Source organism: Lytechinus pictus, chromosome 2 (assembly GCF_037042905.1).
Source record: "Lytechinus pictus isolate F3 Inbred chromosome 2, Lp3.0, whole genome shotgun sequence".
NCBI lineage: Eukaryota > Metazoa > Echinodermata > Echinoidea > Temnopleuroida > Toxopneustidae > Lytechinus > Lytechinus pictus.
This window is the reverse complement of record NC_087246.1, coordinates 50,181,443-50,203,771: the sequence shown is the minus strand read 5'-3', so window position 1 is coordinate 50,203,771 and position 22,329 is coordinate 50,181,443. Positions and strand designations below refer to the sequence as shown.

At 35.8% G+C, this 22,329-nt stretch overlaps 1 protein-coding gene across 1 annotated transcript; it reads right to left on the bottom strand.

Annotated features, from left to right (window-relative positions):
• Nucleotides 1-2,035: 2,035 nt before the first annotated feature.
• On the bottom strand, nucleotides 2,036-16,133 carry LOC129278179 (CMP-N-acetylneuraminate-beta-galactosamide-alpha-2,3-sialyltransferase 2-like). The gene is made up of 6 exons (XM_064095680.1): nucleotides 16,128-16,133; nucleotides 12,965-13,155; nucleotides 10,367-10,546; nucleotides 7,663-7,708; nucleotides 6,575-6,694; nucleotides 2,036-5,918 (listed from the first exon to the last, which is right to left on the bottom strand). The coding sequence occupies exons 1-6, from the start codon at nucleotides 16,131-16,133 to the stop codon at nucleotides 5,736-5,738; spliced, it is 726 nt and encodes a 241-aa protein (XP_063951750.1). The 3' UTR covers nucleotides 2,036-5,735.
• Between the last annotated feature and the right edge of the window lie 6,196 nt (nucleotides 16,134-22,329).

The window sequence follows — 22,329 nt, the reverse complement described above, 5'->3', positions numbered from 1 at the left end:
GTTTATATTATGAATTGGATTACTATATTTCAGTTGGGTTCTTCTATTTTCTTTGATTTCATTGGTTAGCTTTAAGTTAATTTAAATAATGTTATGCTTCTGTAGTAACAACTTTGATGTGGGCCGGGAAGGCAAAAGGTATAAATAGAGAGAGAGAGAGAGTATTTTAATAAACACAGATCTATGCACAGACACAGCACTACAGACGATCCAGTCTCTCCATTTAGTTTATTCTCTGTCTTCTGTTCCTGATATGTTATGTTTGCTGTTGAGTTCCTGATTAATGCTGTTGTTTTGAACTGATGGATTATTTTAATCTCATCAAGTAGGTGTTTAGCTAAAAACCCTACAGTAATTTCGATGATCCAGTACTATCTTAACAAGCAAAAAACATTGAACAAGAAACGCACTACATTGACAAAAACATAATAGAGGTATATTCTCCGCCAGTATTTAAGATTCTTTATTTTATTCAATTTCATTCAATTTATACTTCTGAATACATTGGTGCACAGCACGAGATGACAAATGACACAATTCAGACATGCACTTTCAATCTAAAAAAATATTTTGTTTTCCTTTTATCGACTTTTATGTAGGGCTTTCATTTTGATTTCGTTTCATGGCACACACTGAATCACGATATAAATCGACAATCATGACAATTAGATGATGTCATTTTCATTTCCGATTGGTAGTCTTCTGCAATGATCTATAAAAGATTACCTTTTCAATAGAAATTAATGAATTGCTGTTGCCTGAGTAGAGTATGTAATAACCCGACGTAGGCACCTAATGTATACGTTGCCCATTGCCTTGTCTTAAAAGAAACCGAACTTGAACTTTATACATATTTCGACAAACAACATCATGTTCTAAAATCGAAATAAAATAAATGTGTCCGGATACATGGCAACTCCCCTTAAAGGTTATAAGTCTACTCCAATATAAATTTGAGTTGAATGAAAATCGGGATTAAAATAGAAAATTAAAAAAAGCATATTCATTTCCTTCTAGCAAGCATAGCATAATATTAATTTCATCAAAACGAGATATAAGAAAGTTATGACGTTTTCAATTTTTTTAGTAGTTTCTCAAGAAACATGCACGGCATTTGCGGTATGCAAATGAGGGAACGATCATGTCACACATTTACTTTTCTTATTTTATCAGAAGAGATATTAAGTATTTTCATTTTTTCTTTATTCAGTGTATTTTTAATCAGCGAAGATGGGTGTGTTTTTAACGCAAAGCTATCACAAATTGAAATATTTGATATTACATGATATGAAATACACTCTAAAAAATGTATCCAATATTGGGTAAAATGGGAACATGCACATTTGTTGGGTAAAAGATACTAAATACTGTGTAAATTTTGCACAATGTTGCGTTGAAATTTACCCTTAAAACATGCATTTTGCCCAATAGGGGGGGATTACCCAGCAAACATGCATGTTCCCTTTCTACCAAATATTGGGTAAATTTTTACTCAGTGTTTTTAGAGTGTACACAATAAATAATGAATATGTGACCTCATACACTGTTAAAAAATTCTCCTTAAAAACAGAAGTTCCTGCAGCACAGTCTCAAGAAACTGTAATCTTACTGCAACTGTGTATAATCTCATATACGTGCATTGTGTAAAGTTACAGAAATTTGTATATACGTCTTGAATGAAACCTCAATAGAGTTCCATATTTTCCCCCTTTTTAAAACAGACTACTTCTTTTGAATTGTATAGAAATTTCCTGTTATAACAAAATAATGATTCTGTTCTTTCTCTAAAATCTTCTGTTTGTTTGTTTGTTTGTTGGGGTGTGTGGTTTTTTTTATTGTTGTTGTTGCAAACTCCGCTTTTAACAGTGTGGGTCCGTGGTGTAACACTACCGGCTTCATCAGTTGCATACAAACCAGGACGTGCAAAACTATTCTTAAAATAAGCAAAACTTTCAAATGTTGTAACATGATCATTTTACATCATATTCTGATGAAAAATCAGTGTTATTATGATTGTTTAATTCTTTTATTATTTGAATGAACGTGTTCTTGAATTTGCCTTTAATCTCCAATCCTGCTGTCTAAATACGTCATGAAGAAGCGATAAGCTCGATATGTTGATAAAAGAACCACATTTTTAATTCTTTCTGTTTGTACACATTTTAACATTCCCATATAATTTCAAAATCTTGATTAGTTTTTTCTTTAGATGAACTGAAAATTGGTTACTTTGCTTCAGTACCATCTATGCAATTATTAGTAAATATCACAAGCTGCAATTAACAAAGGTGAATTCAAAATAAATATAAAGAGAATTGTCATTATTATCCCTTTATAGTTATAGATTGTGTGATTGTCATCATTATATTGCACAATTTCATAAAAATCAAACTGATCTCGGAAAGCTATAAACTGGCAAGATAAATATTGATAAAATATCTTACAATCATAGCAATAGTAGTACGAATTATTTCAGTGTACAATTGAATTCATAATAACATTGTCACAATCATTATAATTCTATATAAAACCATGCAAGCAAGAATATTTAACGCAATATATATATAGGACTGAATAAATCGAATTTTTCTACTGAGAATTACATGAAGAATCATTTTAAATTCTATTGCAAAACAGATTTCACTCAGCACATGACTATCTACTATTTCAAATCAATTCAAAGATACAACAATGCATGAAACAAATAATTCTTTAACGAAAGACTATGAATAAAATTATTATAAAAGCGACATCAGAAATGTGATTTATCTTCAGGATGAATATAATAATATGTCATTTTGATCTTAATGCTCTATATTTTTTGTCATAATGCATGTATAAATCTACAATAAAATAAATTCTTTTAGACATTCATACAAGACTTTTTCAAGTTATGTTATGCAATGATACAAAGATACTTAAATATGAGTACGAATTTAGCAGTACTTACACGATGGAATGCAGGTGATGAGTCTATTATAACTATCATAACGAGAATATTACAATACCAAATATAAATAAACGTGATGGAAACAAAGGAGAAACTCCAAATAACAAACAATGCTTGATACATCAAACAATGGTGTATACACATAATTATATTCATGTTCAAGGTTCAACATCAATCTAAAAATAAAATACCGTAAAACATGACGAAGCCCCGTAACCCCCCTCCCCTTTTCACATCAGCCTAAACTACATAATAACTATCCAATTTCATTCCATAATCTGAAAAGGGAATACCAATCCGCATGAAAAGTTAGTTCAAAAGAAAAAAAAATCAGAAAAATTATTATGTGAAAGTTTGATTGTTAAATATCGTATCGTAAAAAAGTTTAAATATCTATACAGTACGTATAAAAAGATTTACACTTTCGAAAAATCCTATATGAGAAATGTATAATATATCATCTTATATTTCAACATTTTCATATTGGTTTAAGACTATAAGCTAAAGTTGAATTTCAACCACTGTTAATCGAAATTCTCATTGCAAACGAGCATCTGGATGCAAAGAAATGTTTGTTAATTTTATAAGGTTGATAGAAAATTAAGTCTGATTTTGTCAGAGCACCAGTCAAATAAAAAATGGTGATCAAGAAAAGGCCACAACTAGTTTTATAAATCTTTTTGTTCACAATGTAATTTCCCTTATTCATCATGGCGATATCAACATATGGATGCAAAGAAATGTTTGTTAATTTTATAAGGTTGATAGAAAATTAAGTCTGATTTTTGTCAGAGCACCAGTCAAATAAAAAATGGTGATCAAGAAAAGGCCACGAATAGTTTTATAAATCTTTTTGTTCACAATGTAATTTCCCTTATTCATCATGGCGATATCAACATTCAAACCTCCGCTTTGGTTTAAGATAAATGGAAATGGAAGAATAATTATATGGAAGGTTTTTTTCTACCTAATGTAATGAAATACATTATGTGATTTTTGTAGATTTTTTTGAAGAAATCAATGCACCTTCTGTGAAAAGCAATAATGCTCCGGATTGATTTTTGGAAGCTGAAGTACTCATAGATTATACTAAGCCTGTCACTCTAACAATTATTGTTTAAACTTTTAAGCAAGTTTTTAGCAACGTGTTTAAAAGATTTAACCACCACTTTAAACATTTACACCTCTTGTTAAAAAGTTTTAGCAACCCTGGTTAAAGTGACGGGCTAAAACAACATGCTTAAGAATTTAAACAACGTTTTAACAGTGTTGTACACTAAACATACTGATTTTTTTTTTTATGAATATAAAGTGAAAGATGTGTATTGGCACCAGCACTACACTGTAAAAAATTAAGTGCACTTACAGCGCTTGTATAGTGACTGAACTACGAGTGCTGATTTTCTAGTTCAAATTTAAACTAGAAAATCAGCACTCGTAGTGCAGTCACTTTACAAGCACTGTAATTGCTAAATGAGCACATCATTTTTTTTACAGTGTACGGAATCATAAATCTTTGTTTTACGAGGCCCTAGCCGCCCTACATGGGGAGCGTTTCATGAAAAGACTTGTCGGATTTTGTATCCGACAGTTGCCATAGTAACAGTGCTCCTCTGCCAATCAATATCAAGTAACTTGTCGGATGAAAATGTTGATGAAACGCTCCCCCGAACTGACCCACACATAAGTCCTATAAAAGGTTTGCCCAACCTTTACTAATAATTTGGTCACTTTTTTGGTGTTGCTATGGCAGGCAGCCAACAAACAATAGAATATGCATCATTTCGTGAATAGCAGCTGAATCTACTGACACAAAATTGACCCCCAAAATAATAATAGAGAATTCTGACGAGGACTGTGAAACTGGACCGTCTCTAACATTTCCAATTATATCAGATTTGACCAGCTGGATTCGAATCAGCACCTGTATCTTTTTTTGTTGAGTGTGTTTGTTGTGTTGTGTGTGTGCGTGCTTTCCCCGGCTCATACACTACCTGCCACATTTGATAATAAACGTGAAACATACTATTTTGCTTTTGTTTATCTGCCTATATTCCTTGAACTGTATATATTTGTTTTGTATTATTTTGTACTTCTTGTTTTGAACAAAATTTTGGCGAATTCCAGTGACGTTCTAATAAATTCAATTCAATTCAATTCATGATTAACATGACGAAACGTGATTACAAGTACAAGAAGATGTGGTATGGTTTCTTGTTTTTATGGAGACACAAACCAACACGGCTTCTTACATTATTTTTTTTTTTATTAAGGCGATTTTCCCCCCAAACGGTTATAAGATGAAAGTGGAATATCATTGGGTGTGTCCATAACATGACCCCACTTTTTCTGATGATGAATATTCATTTCAGAGGGGGCAACAACAGAATGAAAACACTGCCAAAGTGAAAGGGGAAATGGAGTGTCAGGAAAGTGGCGTCAGAAAAAGGTGGGGTAATGTTTATGGAAACACCTGGTGGGTGTTGCACAAAGCCGTTGTAAACTACGAATGACTGGTGATCCTTTCTTTTGCTAAATGATATATCACTAAGACACTATGTTACTGACTTTGCACCTTAGAAAATGTTCCAGTCGTGCGTAAATTCAGGCGGAACTTTACGAACGGCTTTACGAAACACCCACCAATGGTATTTTTCACAGAGTCCTCGATTCTGATTGGCTGTTGAGCATTGTTGCCATGGTAGTTACCAGTGGATGGCAAAGTTACCATAACAGTAACCTTTCATTCAACGGGATCCAGATACCATAAAAGAGGTCACGTGGGTTATCGCACCCCCTGGTACATCTTGATGATCCTTTCCTCTGCCAGTTTCTTGAGGATTTCGAGCTCGTGATCGGAGTTGTGAACGTGTGTCTTGAGGAATGCCGAGTTTCCCGAGCCATCGTTGGCCTCCCAGTAATGATCCCAGTATCCTTTGCTGTTCGCCCCCATACCGAATACACTCACCTGCAAGGTGGATAGGATGGAGGTAAAGATGAAAACTCACTTTCTTCACTAACTGCTGTAATTTCGTTTTCATTAATCATGCAAAAATTGCACTATAAGACCTTTATTTTTATTATGAGGAGTCGAGGACGGACATATTAAAAAGAGGAAGATAAACAGCGTGTTGGCTACATCGCCTTGCAGGTACAGTTCACTCATTAATATTCAATTGAGGGGAAAATAACGTCACTTTAATAGTTTGTCTTGTCCAACCCCCTTCCATCCCCTCCCCCATCCACCTGACTAAAAAAATCCTTGCGCCGTCCCTCATCTTTAAAAATCTTGCACTGATTGGAAGAATTTTAGAATTGCGAGTAGGGCGGTTCAGAGGATGAGGAGTGACTTTCTGCATAGAAGTGGAATTAAAGATCTTAGGGAAAATTAATTATTTCATAGAAACCAAATGTGGGGCAGCGAGTACCTATATACCGGGACTTTATTGTTGTCAATGTTTTAGGTGTGGCACATGTACAGAGAGAGAGGGAGGATAGAGGGGAGAAAGAGTTTTAAAAAATCGAATAGGTTAATTTAGATATCCAAAGTAAAGTGAAGGGCTACAGCCTAACCACAATTTTCGACGGAAATAAATACAAATTCATTCAAACCAATCGCATTACCTCATCGCAAAACTGAAGAGCGAAGAAAACGGCCAAAGTTCCAGAAGATGGATAGCGCCCCTTACCGTCGATCCATTCTTTATGAATATGGTGCATCAAAGTCGGGTTGTAGAAAAGTATCTGGTAAAATTAAGGCACACAATATGGCAAGAGTTAAGAAATAATCAACTTAATCATTAATTTAAACATTTGAAGTAAAGAAGGCATTGTTGAACTAGCAGCTTCTTAGTAAAATCACTATGCCGAATAAAATTTGGTAAAATATTACGCAAAAACAATTGTCAGGAAAAGGGGGACAAATTCCAACCCCCCATCCGCTATTTATTCCTCATGGGATACCATGTCATATTTGTAAGAATAGAGCTAAAACATTCTTAAACTTCGGTCTTTAGGACTACCCCTTCTCCCCCTAAAATGACCCCTGCTTTTTGCTCTTCTAGTGGCCGATCTGGGTAAATGTTGATAAAAGTATGTTTCCGCCCCCTCCTATTGGCAAAAATGGATCTGCCCCTGCCCCCTCTTCCTTCGGACGCTACGCTCCGTCGCAGGTTTTCAGTCGAACCCCCCCTCCCTCCCTCGAAAAATCCTGCGTATGCGCCTGAGCCTGTTTTTTTTTTTTAATTCTAGTATTGCACTTAAACAATATTACACAACTAAACCAATACTCCTCCTACGATATAACCAATCGTGTGATGCTGGAAGTGGTTTGTATTTTGCTCTTGATTTCTGGCTCACAGGTAATCCATGTTTCCTTTCACATTAAACCTTAAGGTAATAAATCAGGTAAATCAGTATCAGGAAACAGGAAATTGTAGAGCCTCATAATATTAATCGTCACAATGTGATTGGCAAATCTCTAGCATGCAGTATTATATATATCACTTACTCTAAAACGGTACCACCCTGAAAGAAAAAAATAACCTGGTGTAAGTTGTTCATAAAATTAGATATTTTTATCCCTAATATATTAGATTAAAAGGGAAACACAACTAAAAAGTGTATATATACAATGATAGAGTATAATCAAACACCAATATATAAGAATTAAACATCTCTGTAATTAGTTGCTAGCAGTTGAAATACTTTACCTTCGAAGGGGCTACTTTGATTTTTGCTTTTACGCTGGTGTAAGTCCTGGAAAAATAAAACAGAATATAAGACAATAAGAATGATAAAATACTGAACAGCGCCATCTTATTGCCAAATTGAATTAATATGGAGAGTGGAACCACCTTTCTCCCATGATCCATTATTGGGTGTACATGTAGGTCTACATTAGACTGAGCAAGGGAAGTCATGCATTAAGACATCACATTTTGGGGTTTGTAACACAAAGTCTTGCGATTGATCTTAAATTTGATTTGTTCAAGTGATTCCATAAAAAGATCAGTGCAATCAGTAGCGTTGGGGGGGGCAGACATGACGTATGGGGCAAATTGAAAACAAAATCTGCGAGTGAGCGAATCGAACGACAAAAAAGACATTTTGATTTAAAAAAATCATTATCATATTTTGTGATAGAATTTGTTACAATATTTTGAAAAATGTCATATTTTACCCAGTTCCATTTCTTTTTCTTTATTTTTCTCCCTTTTTTCTTGGTCCTTGAACCCTTTTTTTTTTTGGGGGGGGGGGGGTCTATGGCCCCCGAAGGCCCCCCCCCCCCCCCCCATCTGAACGCCAGTGAGTGCAACCAATTATAAATCAACAACCCTACTATGAACAGGACATTGGGAACCTATTTGTGATAGAAGTGGGAAGACTTTGTTCGGGCGAAAAAAAAATGACAACTTAGAGTTTGAAATTCATTCCTTTTACTTTGATTGAGATAGTACATGTCAATCCATTATTTTAACACTATTATGCTCGTAATTTCCAAATAATTGCTGATATCATTATCGTCGTTCTAATCATGTTTATTGTGATTTGTATCAGTATTAATGCTATTATATTGTCATTATAACTAATATTATATTTATTATGTAAAGAGTCATCATGCTCGTTATCATTACCATTACTACTACTAATCATCGCTATCATCATCATCATCATCATAATCATCATCACCATCATCATCATCATTTCCATCATCATCATCGTCATCATCATCACCACCACCACCACCATTACCACCATCATTATAGTCATCGTCATTATCATCATCATCATCTTCACCACCACCATCACCACCATCACCTCCATCGTAAGAATAATAATCATCATCATCAGTGGCGTAACTACGGGGGGGGCATGGGGGGCACGTGCCCCCCCCCCCCAACCATCTGACCAAAAAAAAAAAAAACGGGGAAAAGGAGAAAAAGAGGGAGAAGGGAAGAGGAACGTAGTGGGAAAGAAGAGGTTATTATTCACTGTAATGGTATATTATATTATAATCATGTTATGTTATATTACATAGGAAACATTTTTATCATAACTTTATGAAACATAATTTGCTCAGGGGCTATGTCTTCATTGTTCCTGGTACTCGCATTGTCTGTTTAACGAGATATATAAACCTGTTGTACGAAAACCTCCTGTTTTCAAGTCAATATACACCAAATATATATATATTTTTTTATATAGTGACAAATGCTTCCTTATTCATAACTACTTAAAGTGATTGCCCCATTTAAGGTCTAACATTTCCTGTCCGTGATTACGTTCGCATCAGTAGATTGGTGAGATATGTCTCCTCTCAATGAATTCCTAAAATCAGTCCTTAAAATGTCCCCTTTTCAGCTCGCGCTTCGCGCTCGCATCATTTGGTTAGTGAAATACGTATGGTTTCGTGAATTCCTACAAACAACCTTATAATGACCCTCTTCAGGTCTGAATTTCCTAAACTTTCAGCTCGCGCTTCGCACTCGCAATATTTGATTAGTGAGATGCGTATGTTATTCATGATTACAATGACTACAAGTGCTTCATATGTGTTTAAATGTAATTCTAACAAAATCAGCAAGCGCTTGGCACTCGCATTAGATCACTGTGGTGACATATGTATACTATTAAGGGATTCCTAAAATATAGTCCTTTAGATCTCCCTGTTTGGGGTCAATATATACAAAAATTTCGGCTCGCGCTTCGCGCTCGCATTGTTTGGTTAGTGAAATACGTATGGTTTCGTGAATTCCTACAAAGAAGCCTTAAAATGCCCCTCTTCAGGTCTGAATTTCCTAAATGTTCAGCTCGCGCTTCGCACTCGCAATATTTGATTAGTGAGATGCGTATGTGATTCATGATTACAATGACTACAAGTGCTTCATATGTGTTTAAATGTAATTCTAACAAAATCAGCAAGCGCTTGGCACTCGCATTAGATCACTGTGGTGACATATGTATACTATTAAGAGATTCCTAAAATATAGTCCTTAAGATCTCCCTGTTTGGGGTCAATATATACAAAAATTTCGGCTCGTGCTTCGCGTTCGCATTGTTTAGCGAGACAAGTACGTATTATGATTACAAAAAATCAATTATAATGTCCCTTTTTAGGTCTGAATATCAAACATTTTCAGCTCGCGTTTCGCGCTCGCATTATTTGATTACTGATATGCGTATGCTATTAATAATACAATGACTACAAGTGCTTCCTTAAAATGTCTCTATTAGGTCAGTATACCTGACAACTGAGCGCGCTTCGCGCGCTCACTAAGTGACTCAAAATTTTTGCTGGTGCCCCCCCAATGCCGTGACCCACGGTACGCCACTGATCATCATAATCATCATCATCAACATTATCATTATCATCACCATCATCATCATCTCCTTCGTTGTCGCGTGTAAACATACTTTTTGATCTGGCCTGTCGTAATCGCACTTCGGGCCCAATTCAGATCTAACACCTTGAAGCCGAGCAAAACAAAGGTTGTCTCTGGAGTGATGTCTGTGAAGCTTTCTGGGTACATCAATCGATAGGAATCTTTCTTCCCCACGTCCTTCTCAAAGCCTTTCACCTTTGCCCGATTGATTCTGCACCACGAAAAACAGAAAAGAATTAAACGTTATAAACTGGAAAAACGAGGATAGTGTTTCCAATAGTTCAATGCAAAAATACCCCCTCCCCCCCCCCAAAAAAAAAAAAGCAAAAGGAGTTGATTTTTATTGACAAAACATATCACCGTACATGATAAACAATAACAATAATGTAACAAAAAATTTCATATTTTTGTAACATGATGCTCGGACATGATATCGTCGTCGCCTCCCACCTCTGACTTACCATTCCACGTTCTATTTACATCACCCCCCCCCCACTTACCCCTCCTTCCTCCTCCGTCGACTTAAACACAAATCATTGATTTGACAAATCTTTTTTTTTTCAGACACACGTATTGTGAGCTTGACCTTTAGATCTCTGATCCCGAGGTCACATAGGAAATCCAGGACCTCGTCACAATAAGTAGTTCGCAATCAATCACTCTGTGGCAATTGCCAATCAAGATCATCTTTGTGCACGCATTTTGTTCACAATACTGACCAGGAACCAATCAGAATCGTTGCTTCATATTTGCAATCAACTGTAAACCTTTGTGTTACGGGATCCAGAAATGTAAATATTATTCACTTGGGTAAAATCCCTGAAATTCCACGTTTTATCAGTCAAAAAGACTCAAGAATTTCCATGAGATGGAAATGTTTCCCCATAGATTAGTTGCTTAGTTGCATAAAAACATTTTTTTATGAAGCAGGTATTTCGTAAAGTTATGGTGCCATACAGTCACAATGGTTCGTACGAACGATGCATTCGTGTGAATCTCACTGTCGTACGAATTCTGGAGTTCGTGGAAATTTGTATATAGATCGAGATATTCGTCGGTTTCAGAATATTTACCAACTTTAGCAAAAACATAGCTAATCTCGTAGCACGTATTGAGAATTGTTGTACCTCTATGCCTTACGAGTCCCTTACGATCCTTACAAACGCCAAGAGTCGTTCGTAAGTTCGTCAGAGTGCCGTAAAAATATCCATTCGTACGGCCGTTACAGCCCTTTATAATTTATGAACATCTTAAGGCGTTCTTACGATCATCGTTAGCATTCAAGGCTTCTAGAATTGCCTCTCGACCCTAAAATTCTTGAAAATGGTTCTTTCGATGTTATTACAACGTTCATAATGATAGCCTTACGTAAGAGAGAGAGAGAGGGGGGGACTTTACGACATGAACACAATCTTGGACATGACTATCTACCAAGCTGCGAACTTACGAACAATCTGTGAACGCTGGATTCGGGCGGCCTTCTTCAGAGGATCTTACGAAATGGTCTCGATGGCATTTGTTACCGAACCTTCAATGAAATCGATACTGGTTCTATGTGATAGGATGTTGCTCCAATATCCCCGATTTCACAATCCTCTTGAAACTTTAACTCTGGTACCTTGGTGTTTTTAGCTAAACCATTTTATTTGATAACAACATGACTTTTCGTAGAATTCATTTATAATCCAACCAATTATGAATTACTTATTTTTTTCCGTGCTCGCTTTGTTTCCTTGCACATTTCCAGTTTCATAGTTTAATTTCCAGAACAACACTATGCACAAACCTGTATCATGAAGTATAGATCCATGCCTGGATTCTCCTTTACTGCCCCCCCCCCCTTCGAATAGTCACTACGACTCTCATTTTCGAAATTCGCTGCAGCAACTATGTATTGCTTCGGAGTTATTTCAGTGTACAGATAGCTATTCAATGTTTATTTCATGGTTATCATTATGTCAAACCCGAACTCACTATGCTTTCATCAGACCGGGATCAAGGGGTCACAGACTGTACGCCCCTCCCTCCGCCATCATTGCACCCACCAAATGTGCCATCAATGCTTACAGCCTTCTGAAAAGTGCTACGCTCTCTTCAGAATTAAAAACTTTTTGTTGTCCAAGAAATTTGGGGTAAAAATTATCCACACTCTCTGCCTCTTATTTTAATCCTTGATAACGTTCTAGGCTAGGCTACCATGGTTGATATGCTATATCATGTCACATGGGTTACCATATTTGATTGTTAAAATATTTATCAAATAACAAAAAGTCGTTTGGCAACACGCAGTCTTATTATTATAGACTATAAACATGTTTCGAAAACGGCTTTGATTGTTAAAAATATGTTAATATTTAGCAAATAACAACAAGTCGTTTGGCAACAAAATTATAATCTTATTCTTGTAGACTATAAACATATTTCGAAAACGGCTTTGATAGTTAAAAATATGTTAATATCAAGCAAATAACAAAAAGTCGTTTGGCAACATATAGTCGTATTCTTACAGACTATAAACATGTTTCAAAACGGCTTTTCTTTTGGCTCGAAAACAGTATACTAATAGAACTGGCAGAAACGTTATCTCAGCACGGCATGATCTGTTATTGTAACGGAAATTTTTACCAACCTTACGACTGCATCGTGCGTGTCGATGAGGGTCCCGTAGCTGCTGTTCTTCAGATTCCCCGAGTTTCCGACCACGGCACAACGGAGGCATCGTGACCTGTTGCGTTTCAGAAACCTTTCGGGATTGGGGATCACCTTGAATGCCTTGTCGAGGGCGCCGAGGTAATCCTTGTCCACGTGACTTTGTAAACGCTATAACGAAAAAATATATAGAAAAAGGATGTCATCTTTATGAAACGCACATCGGGTCGTGTAGCTAAAGTCTAGTGGTTAGAGCATTGGACTCATGACCATAAGGTTATGAGTTCTAATCCCCGCTCTGCCATTGTCTCCACTTTGGTAAAAAGACCGAGAGCAATATATGTCGTCTACAGGTACTATGCCTGTTTAAATTTAAACTATTTTTTTTCCTGTAATTTTTTTTTTGTAATTGGTTATATACCAGCTTGGCGTTTACCAGCAAAAACTGTCTGCCGAGTTCCTATGGAAATTACCATAAACAGAACATTTAGAAATTATTGTAAAAACAAAACCCCGTCACCGGGGATCGCCGCGTATGATCGTCGTTATTTATTTATTTATTGATATATACATATTCCACAATCATCAAAGTACATTTATAATAAATCATTTTAACACTGAAAAAATGCATAACACATGCAGGATTGAAACGTAGCAATGAAATGAAAAAAGTGGAGGGGCCTACTAAAAAGCAAAGCTTGTAAAATGTAGACCCCCTATCAAAATTTTATACAAGGGTAATATGATATAAGTAGAGTAAAATAATCAGCAAAATTCTATAAAATTATATATAAACACTGTAACACAAATGAAATTTACACTATATACAAAAGTAAATATTGACTTTAAAATAATCAATACTACCGTGGGTAAGTATGAGGTTCACAAAATATTTGATTGAATCAATAAGAATTCAGAATAATTTTTTTGATGAGTAATTTAAATCGGTTTAGATTAGCTGCCTCTTTTATTACTCTGTCCAGAGAATTCCATAGTTTTGGTCCTGTGAAAAATACAGTTTTGCTAGAAAATACTGTTCTACTTTTAAGTAAGTGATAGTCATTTGAATGTCTCGTATTATATGAATGTAAAGTATTGTTTCTCATAAATTTCTTTTGTAGGACATTAGGTACACTATTTCTATCTAGCTGATACATGAATTGGAATAGTTGCAAGCGGTACAGGTCATTGACTTTAAGGATACGTTTATGACGAAACAATTCATCTGTATGAGCTCTCAAGGACATATTGCATATTATTCTCAGTACTTTTTTCTGAAGTAGCAAGACTTTATTGAGTCTCGTTTGAGAGGCATTACCCCATGCCAAAATTCCATAATTAAGATATGGTAGAATTAATGCACAATACAACATGGATAGCGCCTGTGCTGGAAGAACGTTTTTAAGCTTATTGATTACTCCAATATTTCTTGCCACAGTTTTGCAAATATTGTTGATATGAGCATTCCACGTAAGCTTGTGATCAATAGTATATAAGACCTAAGAATTTTGTTGTTTGCACTTCTTTGATTTCAGTATTATCTAAAAGTATTTGATGCGGTAGATGTTTCAATGAATGACTAAAAAGCATATAATTGGTTTTTTGCAGATTCAATGACAGTTTGTTGGCTTTAATCCAGTTTGTTACTTTTTTAAATTCTGCATTCATAGTGCTCACAAGTACATGTGGATCATGATGTGTAAAGAAAATATTGGAATCATCAGCAAAGAGAATAAATGAGAGAACATGATATGAATTTTTCATATGATTAACATAAAGTACAAATAGCAAAGGGCCAAGAATACTACCTTGTGGAATTCCACAGGAAACTGGCCTTGTTGGAGATTCTGATTCATTTACTGTAACAAACTGAATTCTATCAGTAAGATAACTCCTAAACCATTGTAAAGCTGTCCCTCTGATACCGTAATTTGATAGCTTACATAATAGTATTTCATGATCTATTGTATCAAACGCTTTTGAGAAGTCGAGGAATAACCCTACGGTGTGATCAGAATCGTCAAAAGAAGTAGATATTTTATTTATTAATGTCAATATAGCATGAGTTGTATTATGTTTTTCTCTAAAACCGAATTGATTATCACATATAATACTATATTTCTTAAGGAAAGCAACTGTCCTTTTATAAATTATCCTTTCAAGAATTTTTGAGAACGAAGTTAACAAAGATATTGGGCGGTAATTACTAGTAATTAATTGGTCTCCCTTCTTGAAAATGGGTATAACTTTAGCTATTTTCATCTTCTTTGGGACCTGGCCAAGCTGCAACGATAAATTAAATATATGAAGCAGAGGATCAGCAAGAGAATGTATAATGTTTTTCACAACTCTATTTGTAATGCCATCATAACCGGGAGTCTTTTCTGCTTTCAAATTAAATACAATCTCAAGTAATTCTTCTCTATAAATATTGCAACAACAAAAATACATGGTCAACAAAATATTCTGACTAGGCCCTATTGTAATCGTACACTCTTAAAATGTTTTGGGCAACATATATCACTGTAAAAAAATGAAGTGCTAAGTTAGCACTTACAATGCTTGTATAGTGACAGCACTACGAGTGCTGATTTACTAGTTAAAATTTCAACTATAAAAATCAGCACTCGTAGTGCAGTCACTATACAAGCACTGCAAGTGCTAAATTAACACTTCATTTTTACAGTATACTGTCCACACAACAATTGGTTCAAAAATGTATCCAACGCTGGGTAGTTTTCAACCAATACTGTGTAGTTGTCACCCAAAGCACACGTTCAAAACTACCCTGAAATTGATAAAGTTCACTGTAAAAAATGAAGTGCTAATTTAGCACTTACAGTGCTTGTACATGTATAGTGACAGCACTACGAGTGCTGATTTACTAGTTAAAATTTCAACTATAAAAATCAGCACTCGTAGTGCAGTCACTATACGAGCACTGTAAGTGCTAAATTAGCACTTCATTTTTTTACAGTGTTTCAACCAATTATTATGTGAACAGTATGTTGCCCAACATTTTTTAAAATGTAATCGTTCACAAATGCGGAATCTCATCATTCATAGGCCTGTACGGCTCGGAGTAGGCACACGGAATGGGAGTATAGGTCACTAGTGAATAGATGAGGGGTGTGGGCACTTACCCCCATCCCCTCGGAGATTACACCATTTCCCACAAACAAGAATTAGAAAAGAATAGAACAGAAAAGAAAGAAAATAATTATTTCTAATATATTATTTCTTGACTTTGAGTGTAAAAATATATTGCAAAGTTAGATTTGACTTTTTATCGAGTTCAAAATGTTCGCTCACTCGCGACCCCATGCTCCCTCTCTCTCTCTCTCTCTTTCTCTCTCTCTCTCTCTCTCTCTCTCTCTCTCATTTTTTTGGCCCATTATGCCACCGGGAGAAAATAATTTCGCGTCCTGGCTAACTAATGAAATCCAACATTACAGTATAAGGTGAAAACAAGTTATCAAGAATAATAGACGGCTTTCCTAAATCTATACACAATCGATCTACTTTCCCATTTATTTCCCATGTGCATGAACTTAAAATCCATGGAATTTTTTTTTCAATTCATTTCAGATATTTTGTAAGGGTACACTGTAAAAAATATTGGGTAAAATTTTAACTAGCACGAGGGTGATTATTTGTCCAACCAATTTGGGCCAGTATTTTACCCAGTGCGGGAAGCATTGTCCAGTAAGGTCAAAAGAATAAGCAGCAATTCCTTTAGAATGGGCAACATTTTCATCACACTGGATAAATAAAATTGCCCAAAAGATATGCCCAATGTTGGTTGGACACATAATTGCCCTCATGGAGCATTTTTACCAAATATTTTCTACAGTGTAACAAAACCCGGGTACTTGTTTTGGGCCATGTAAATTCAGAGCAATTATGCAGACATATTGTATACACAGACAATAAGAATGAGCGAGAAAATTTAAAAATTGTAAAAGAATTTGCTCATACTCCAAAGGAACCGAAAGAAAATCAATAAAACATATTCAGCTTTGAATTTGCGATATTGCTCTTGAACGGTCACGAAAACCGATATTCACAATCACGCCTTCTGGAGGATTTTTCGTCATGAATTAACAGGCGGCTGTCAATTATTTGTACCAATATTCATGAATCAGAGCAAATTGGTACGACTCATTGTGTGTATGATGCTGTGTTGGTCGCGATGTGGTACAAATATTGACACTCGTCATGCTCGTGAATATTGGCGCAAGAATCCTTCCAAGACAAACAGATATATCGACTATTGCTGAGAGGGCTAACTAACCTCATCATTTTTCGAGAAAGATTTTTGAATCCATTGCTATCATGGCTATGTGATTCGCTTCAACCGTACCATATTGTTCAGCTTTGATTTGTTTTACTATTTAGATTCGTCGTGTCTTTTTACATTAACAGGCTTGAGAATGATGTGTACCAAAGTATACAAATTTTTATACTCGCGAAAGGTGTGTAAATTATATAAAATAATTATGCCTCATCAGCAATGGCAAGTGTTGGCTCGGGGGACATATGGTGCAATTGATTCATATTTAACCCATATTTCAAGTTTCATTTATTTCTCCTCAAGATATCAAATAAAAATACATAATCAAAAAAAGAATTAAAGAAAACGAGAAAGGAAATGTCCGAAAAGGAAGATACCTTGTATTAGGCCAACCCATAACCATGAAATCGACCCCCCCCCCCCCACACACACACACCTTAACCGCATGGGATGAAGACAGAGAGCCAAAAAAGTCTAGGCATTCGACAATGAAAATAATAGTTATGTCATTTTTAAAAACAGATACCGAAGGACTTAATTGAATATGAAAAGGGATTGAATCCTTGAAGATAAAGTAGCTCTCGTCGGCTACAGGTTCATTCATTTCTTAAAAAGAATTTGGGAATGAGATTAATTCTCAGTGAATTTCTCAGTAATTTCTCAGAAAACATAACGTTGAAGATCTCTCTTACTAGGGTGGGGGTGGGCTGGAGGCGAATCGGAAGAATAAGGTGCCTCAAACGAGGGCGGGTAGTCTCGAAGTCTGTCAAGAATTATTACAAAATTGAGGGCGTCAAAGGCGATCGTACTTGCTGATTAGGCACCCAGATCAACCTCCGCATACATGCATGACATAGCCATGAATAGGTGGCTTGTGTATGTGTGTGTGTGTGTCTGTGTGTGGGGGGGGGGGGGTTGCTTGTCATTTTCTTCAAAGATCAAACATCTTTTCACCTCCAACTAATATATTCTCTTTTCTGTGATAATTATTCTGATTTTCATTGCATGGAGGGGAAGTCCAGTCGGATACATAGTTGGTTTATAAAGTAGAAGGGAATCTGCGAGCAGTAGTGGTAAATCTAGATGGAAGGGGGCACAAAAACCCTCTGGGGAGGGGCGAAATTACACCCCTTTCCCCTGGCGTAGTGGGTTTTTTCATGATATACCATGCACTGGCGAGGAGCAGCTCATTCCGATTAAGAATAACGGACGTTACACGGACGTTGTAATGTATGAGGTGATCAAAGACATGCAACTCATGGGCTCTCCCTTTCTCATTTTATTAGAAACATATTCATTGCTCACCCTGCAGATGTCAATTCTTTTAAAATGAATCATATACTTCAAAATAATGATACCAAATACCATGCTATATCATCGCAAAAAATTATGATGTAGACCCATTTTGATAAAGAATTAAACTGGACTTAATTCCTGGGTCACTTCGCCTGCTTTCACTTGTAAGTTGTAGACGCAGGCTTATTATATTGAACAGGTAACAGAGCTAGCTGGTCAGATTAAAAATGTACATATTTCTAAAATCTCATATGCGTTTATACCGTACTGTGATGACAAATATTGACAAAAAAACAATTCGTGTGAGTACATATTTCCTTGCTTCTTTTTTTTTCGTAATGCACCAAATTAATGTTTGGTTTTTGACATTAGATATAAGCTAAACATTTGCAATAGGAAATTAAGCCTTCTGTAGTTGTAAATACGTCTCAACTACGTTGCCGCAACGAATGATGGTTGCAAGATATACATATTTTCTGTTTTACTTTAACTCTAACTTTACGACATCACAGTTGTCTACTGGAGATTGAAAATACGTCGAAGAGACGTCGCTGTTATTAAATGGCTCATACGTGGAGACGTTTCTGAAACGTCAATGTGCAAATATTTTTTGGACGCATTGTGGCGACGTCGCTGTCTATTTCTTGTACTGTTTTTTCTTTTCTTTTTGTGGTCAATTGTCAACCGAGAGATCGCAGAGAGGTCTCCGCGATACTTTTCTTCTCAATGAGACGTTGAGACCAAACTACTTTTGTTGTCTTTTCCTTTTTTCCTATGATTCAGCATTATCATATTGAACAATACTTTTACTACTTTTCTTTATTCTTATTATTATTTGTTTGGCGTCACCTAGCTGTGCCTGGGAGGCGAAAAGCGAACTGAATCACTATGACCCGCAGGTCTTTCCTTATAACTGATTGGGGGAGTGCAGGTGGACCACTATACACCGGGGTTTCCCCCTACTCTTATACGAATAGTGCAGTGGGTTCTTAAAGCGCAAAGGTGGTGACTCTCCTCTACACGGGGCCTCCATTTAACGTCCTATCCAAGGGACGGAGTGTTTTCCATTGAAACATAGCCTGCATCTATAAAACATGGGAGAGACGTTTACACACAACGCACTGGCTTCAGTCATCCGCCCGGGGTGGACTCGAACCCACGATCTTTGGTTCGACGCGTTACCGACTGAGCCAACAACGCTCTCGTTTAAAAAAATTCTCAAAAAAAGGATCGAAGAGGAAATGTCATGTATAATGGGTGAACTAAATAATCGTTAGCAAAAGGATAAGAGAATACAAAAACGACATTTAATCGTTATCAAAACGAAAAGAAAACAACAAATCTTTCATTCAAATATTGAAAACCCATGCATTATCCCACCTACTTGCCGTATTAACTTTTTTTTCATTATTCTGTTAATACCAACTTGTCTGGAGTCGCAGATTACCCCCCCCCCCCACACACACACACACACATTCATCCAAGTGCCAGTAATACCATAATTGATTTATTATCATAGACATCTGGGTTAACATTATACATGCAAATCAAATAAAGAGTCGAAAACGATTACACAGTTGTTTTCTCGGCATAAATTCACACGAGTGTTTGCTGCGATTTCGGTAAAAAAAAATTTGCAATAAAAAAAAAATATATATATAGACTGAGGTCCGAACTCACCCCCCCCCCCCCCTTTAAAAAAACCGAGTTTTTTTTATTTATTTTGAACTCTTTCACATCAGGGTTCCTTAATTTATTCAAAATCAATATAATACATGTTTTTCAACAATACCAATTGAATAATTAACACAGTATACGACACAGAATTTTAACATGTACAATATTCCATGGAATTGTCATAACATTTGTAAAAAAAAAATCACATTGCAATGGAAAAGTTAATCCTTACAAGTGCTATATTTTACAGAGAATGATATCTGAGAAACTTAATATAATAAAGTAAAAGATGACCACCTTTTTATGAATTTCTTTTCTTTCAGATTTCTTTCATATATATATTTTTTCCATACCATAATAAGATTTTATTTAAGACAAAATATGGTCGAAAACTGGAAAACAGTGTTTGCATTTAGCTGCAAAAATTTCTTTTCTGATGATTATCAAAATACAATTACGAGCACCATTATTGTTTCCATAAAATCCGAATGATTTATTCTGGTTTGAAATGTTGATATGTAAATTATTAAGAGAAATCTAAAGTTCGAGTTGTGACCATATTTCGTTTGTGTGATGGGCACAAGAACAAAAAAAAACATGCATAATAGTTTCTTTATTGTTATAACAAAAAGTACATAAGTTATATGTATCGAATTTAAATCGTAACAAAGCATCTTTCATAAAATAATTATATTCACTATTTCGAACTGAAACCACCTCATATTTACATCAGCAATTGAATAAAAAGGTATTTGGTAGTAAAGCCTCCATATAGAGTTGTCAAAGTCAAAAGTTTGTTTCCATTTGGTGAGACTTTCACATTCTTTCAACTTGTACTTCAAAAAAATATTTCAAATATGAGCACAACTTTTTTCTTTTACTTTAGCAAAAGCAGTGCTTCTGGAATAGTACATGAAGTAGGTATTACATTTATTATATTCAAACCATATCGAATAGCATTGCCCAGGCCATACTATTGAAGAAAATTGACTTGCACATTGTATTTGCGTTGAAAATCAAAATATGAGAGAAATTTTCCATCTGTTCCCAATATATCATTAACAAAACGCACCCCCTTAGCACACCAAGACTTGAAAAACGTTACATTATTATTCATTTTAATTTTTGGATTATTCCAAAGGGCTCGACATGCAACATCATCAACAATAAGAAGGGTGAATTCTGAAAAGGCCAACAATTCCTTACCGAAAATGGGTTATTCATTGATATAGCTAGTGTTTTATAATGCTCAGCCCCAGTGGCGTACCTAGGATTTTCCACAGGGGGGGGGGGGCAAAACCGTCCGCTAAAAAATTTGACAAGCAACAAAAAAAAAAAAAAAAAAGTCTTCAATCACAAATAAAGGATTTTGTACCAGACAAAAATTTGACAAGCAGAAAAAAAAGGTCTTTCAAGCTCGTCAGGGGGACAGGGATACATCCTTTGCATGGGTTGTGGCTCGTCGGGGGGGGGGGGCAGACTGCCCCCCGTAGGTACGCTAGTGCTCAGCCCCCATTAATAATTGAAAAGATGTATATGCTATTGGCAAAAATTATTGAAACATGTTAAAAAATTTTGTGAAATTTTCAGAACAAAAAAAACCGAGAGTTGATTGTGTGTGAAACGTAAAAACTGGTCCATTTTTTTATATTCATAATGCATATAGCATTTATTTGATAATTATATATAGCATTTATTTGATGTAAGATAAAACAGCAATGTGGATAAAATGCCTTGCTGGAGGGCATAAGTGTCGTGCCGGGAATCGAACCCCCGATCCTCAGATCTTCCTTAGACCACTCGGTCACGGCACCTCCACTTATTAATGTCAGTTGTTCGATACCATCATGATCATCATCGTAGTTGTATTTCCAGATGTACTTTTCTGCTCGTTGGCCGCCAGCCACAACGACTGAGCTCTTGGTATTATGTTGCATATACTAGACCTAATTATACCTCATTAGCATGGTTAGCATGATAAAGGCACATTTCTAGCCATCGAATCGGTATGAACAATAGCAAAACGACAATGCTCTTGTTCTAAGAGATACCAAACTTTTTTGGCAAGATCCCAGATT

Bases quoted from the DNA above. Each gene is read 5' to 3' on its own strand.
- LOC129278179 (XM_064095680.1), bottom strand. The intron at 10,547-12,964 runs GTTGGTAAAAAT...TTCGTGGTGCAG, and splicing joins ACGCACGATGCAGTCGTAAG to AATCAATCGGGCAAAGGTGA. The intron at 7,709-10,366 runs GTATGTTTACAC...TTATTTTTCCAG, and splicing joins ACGACAGGCCAGATCAAAAA to GACTTACACCAGCGTAAAAG.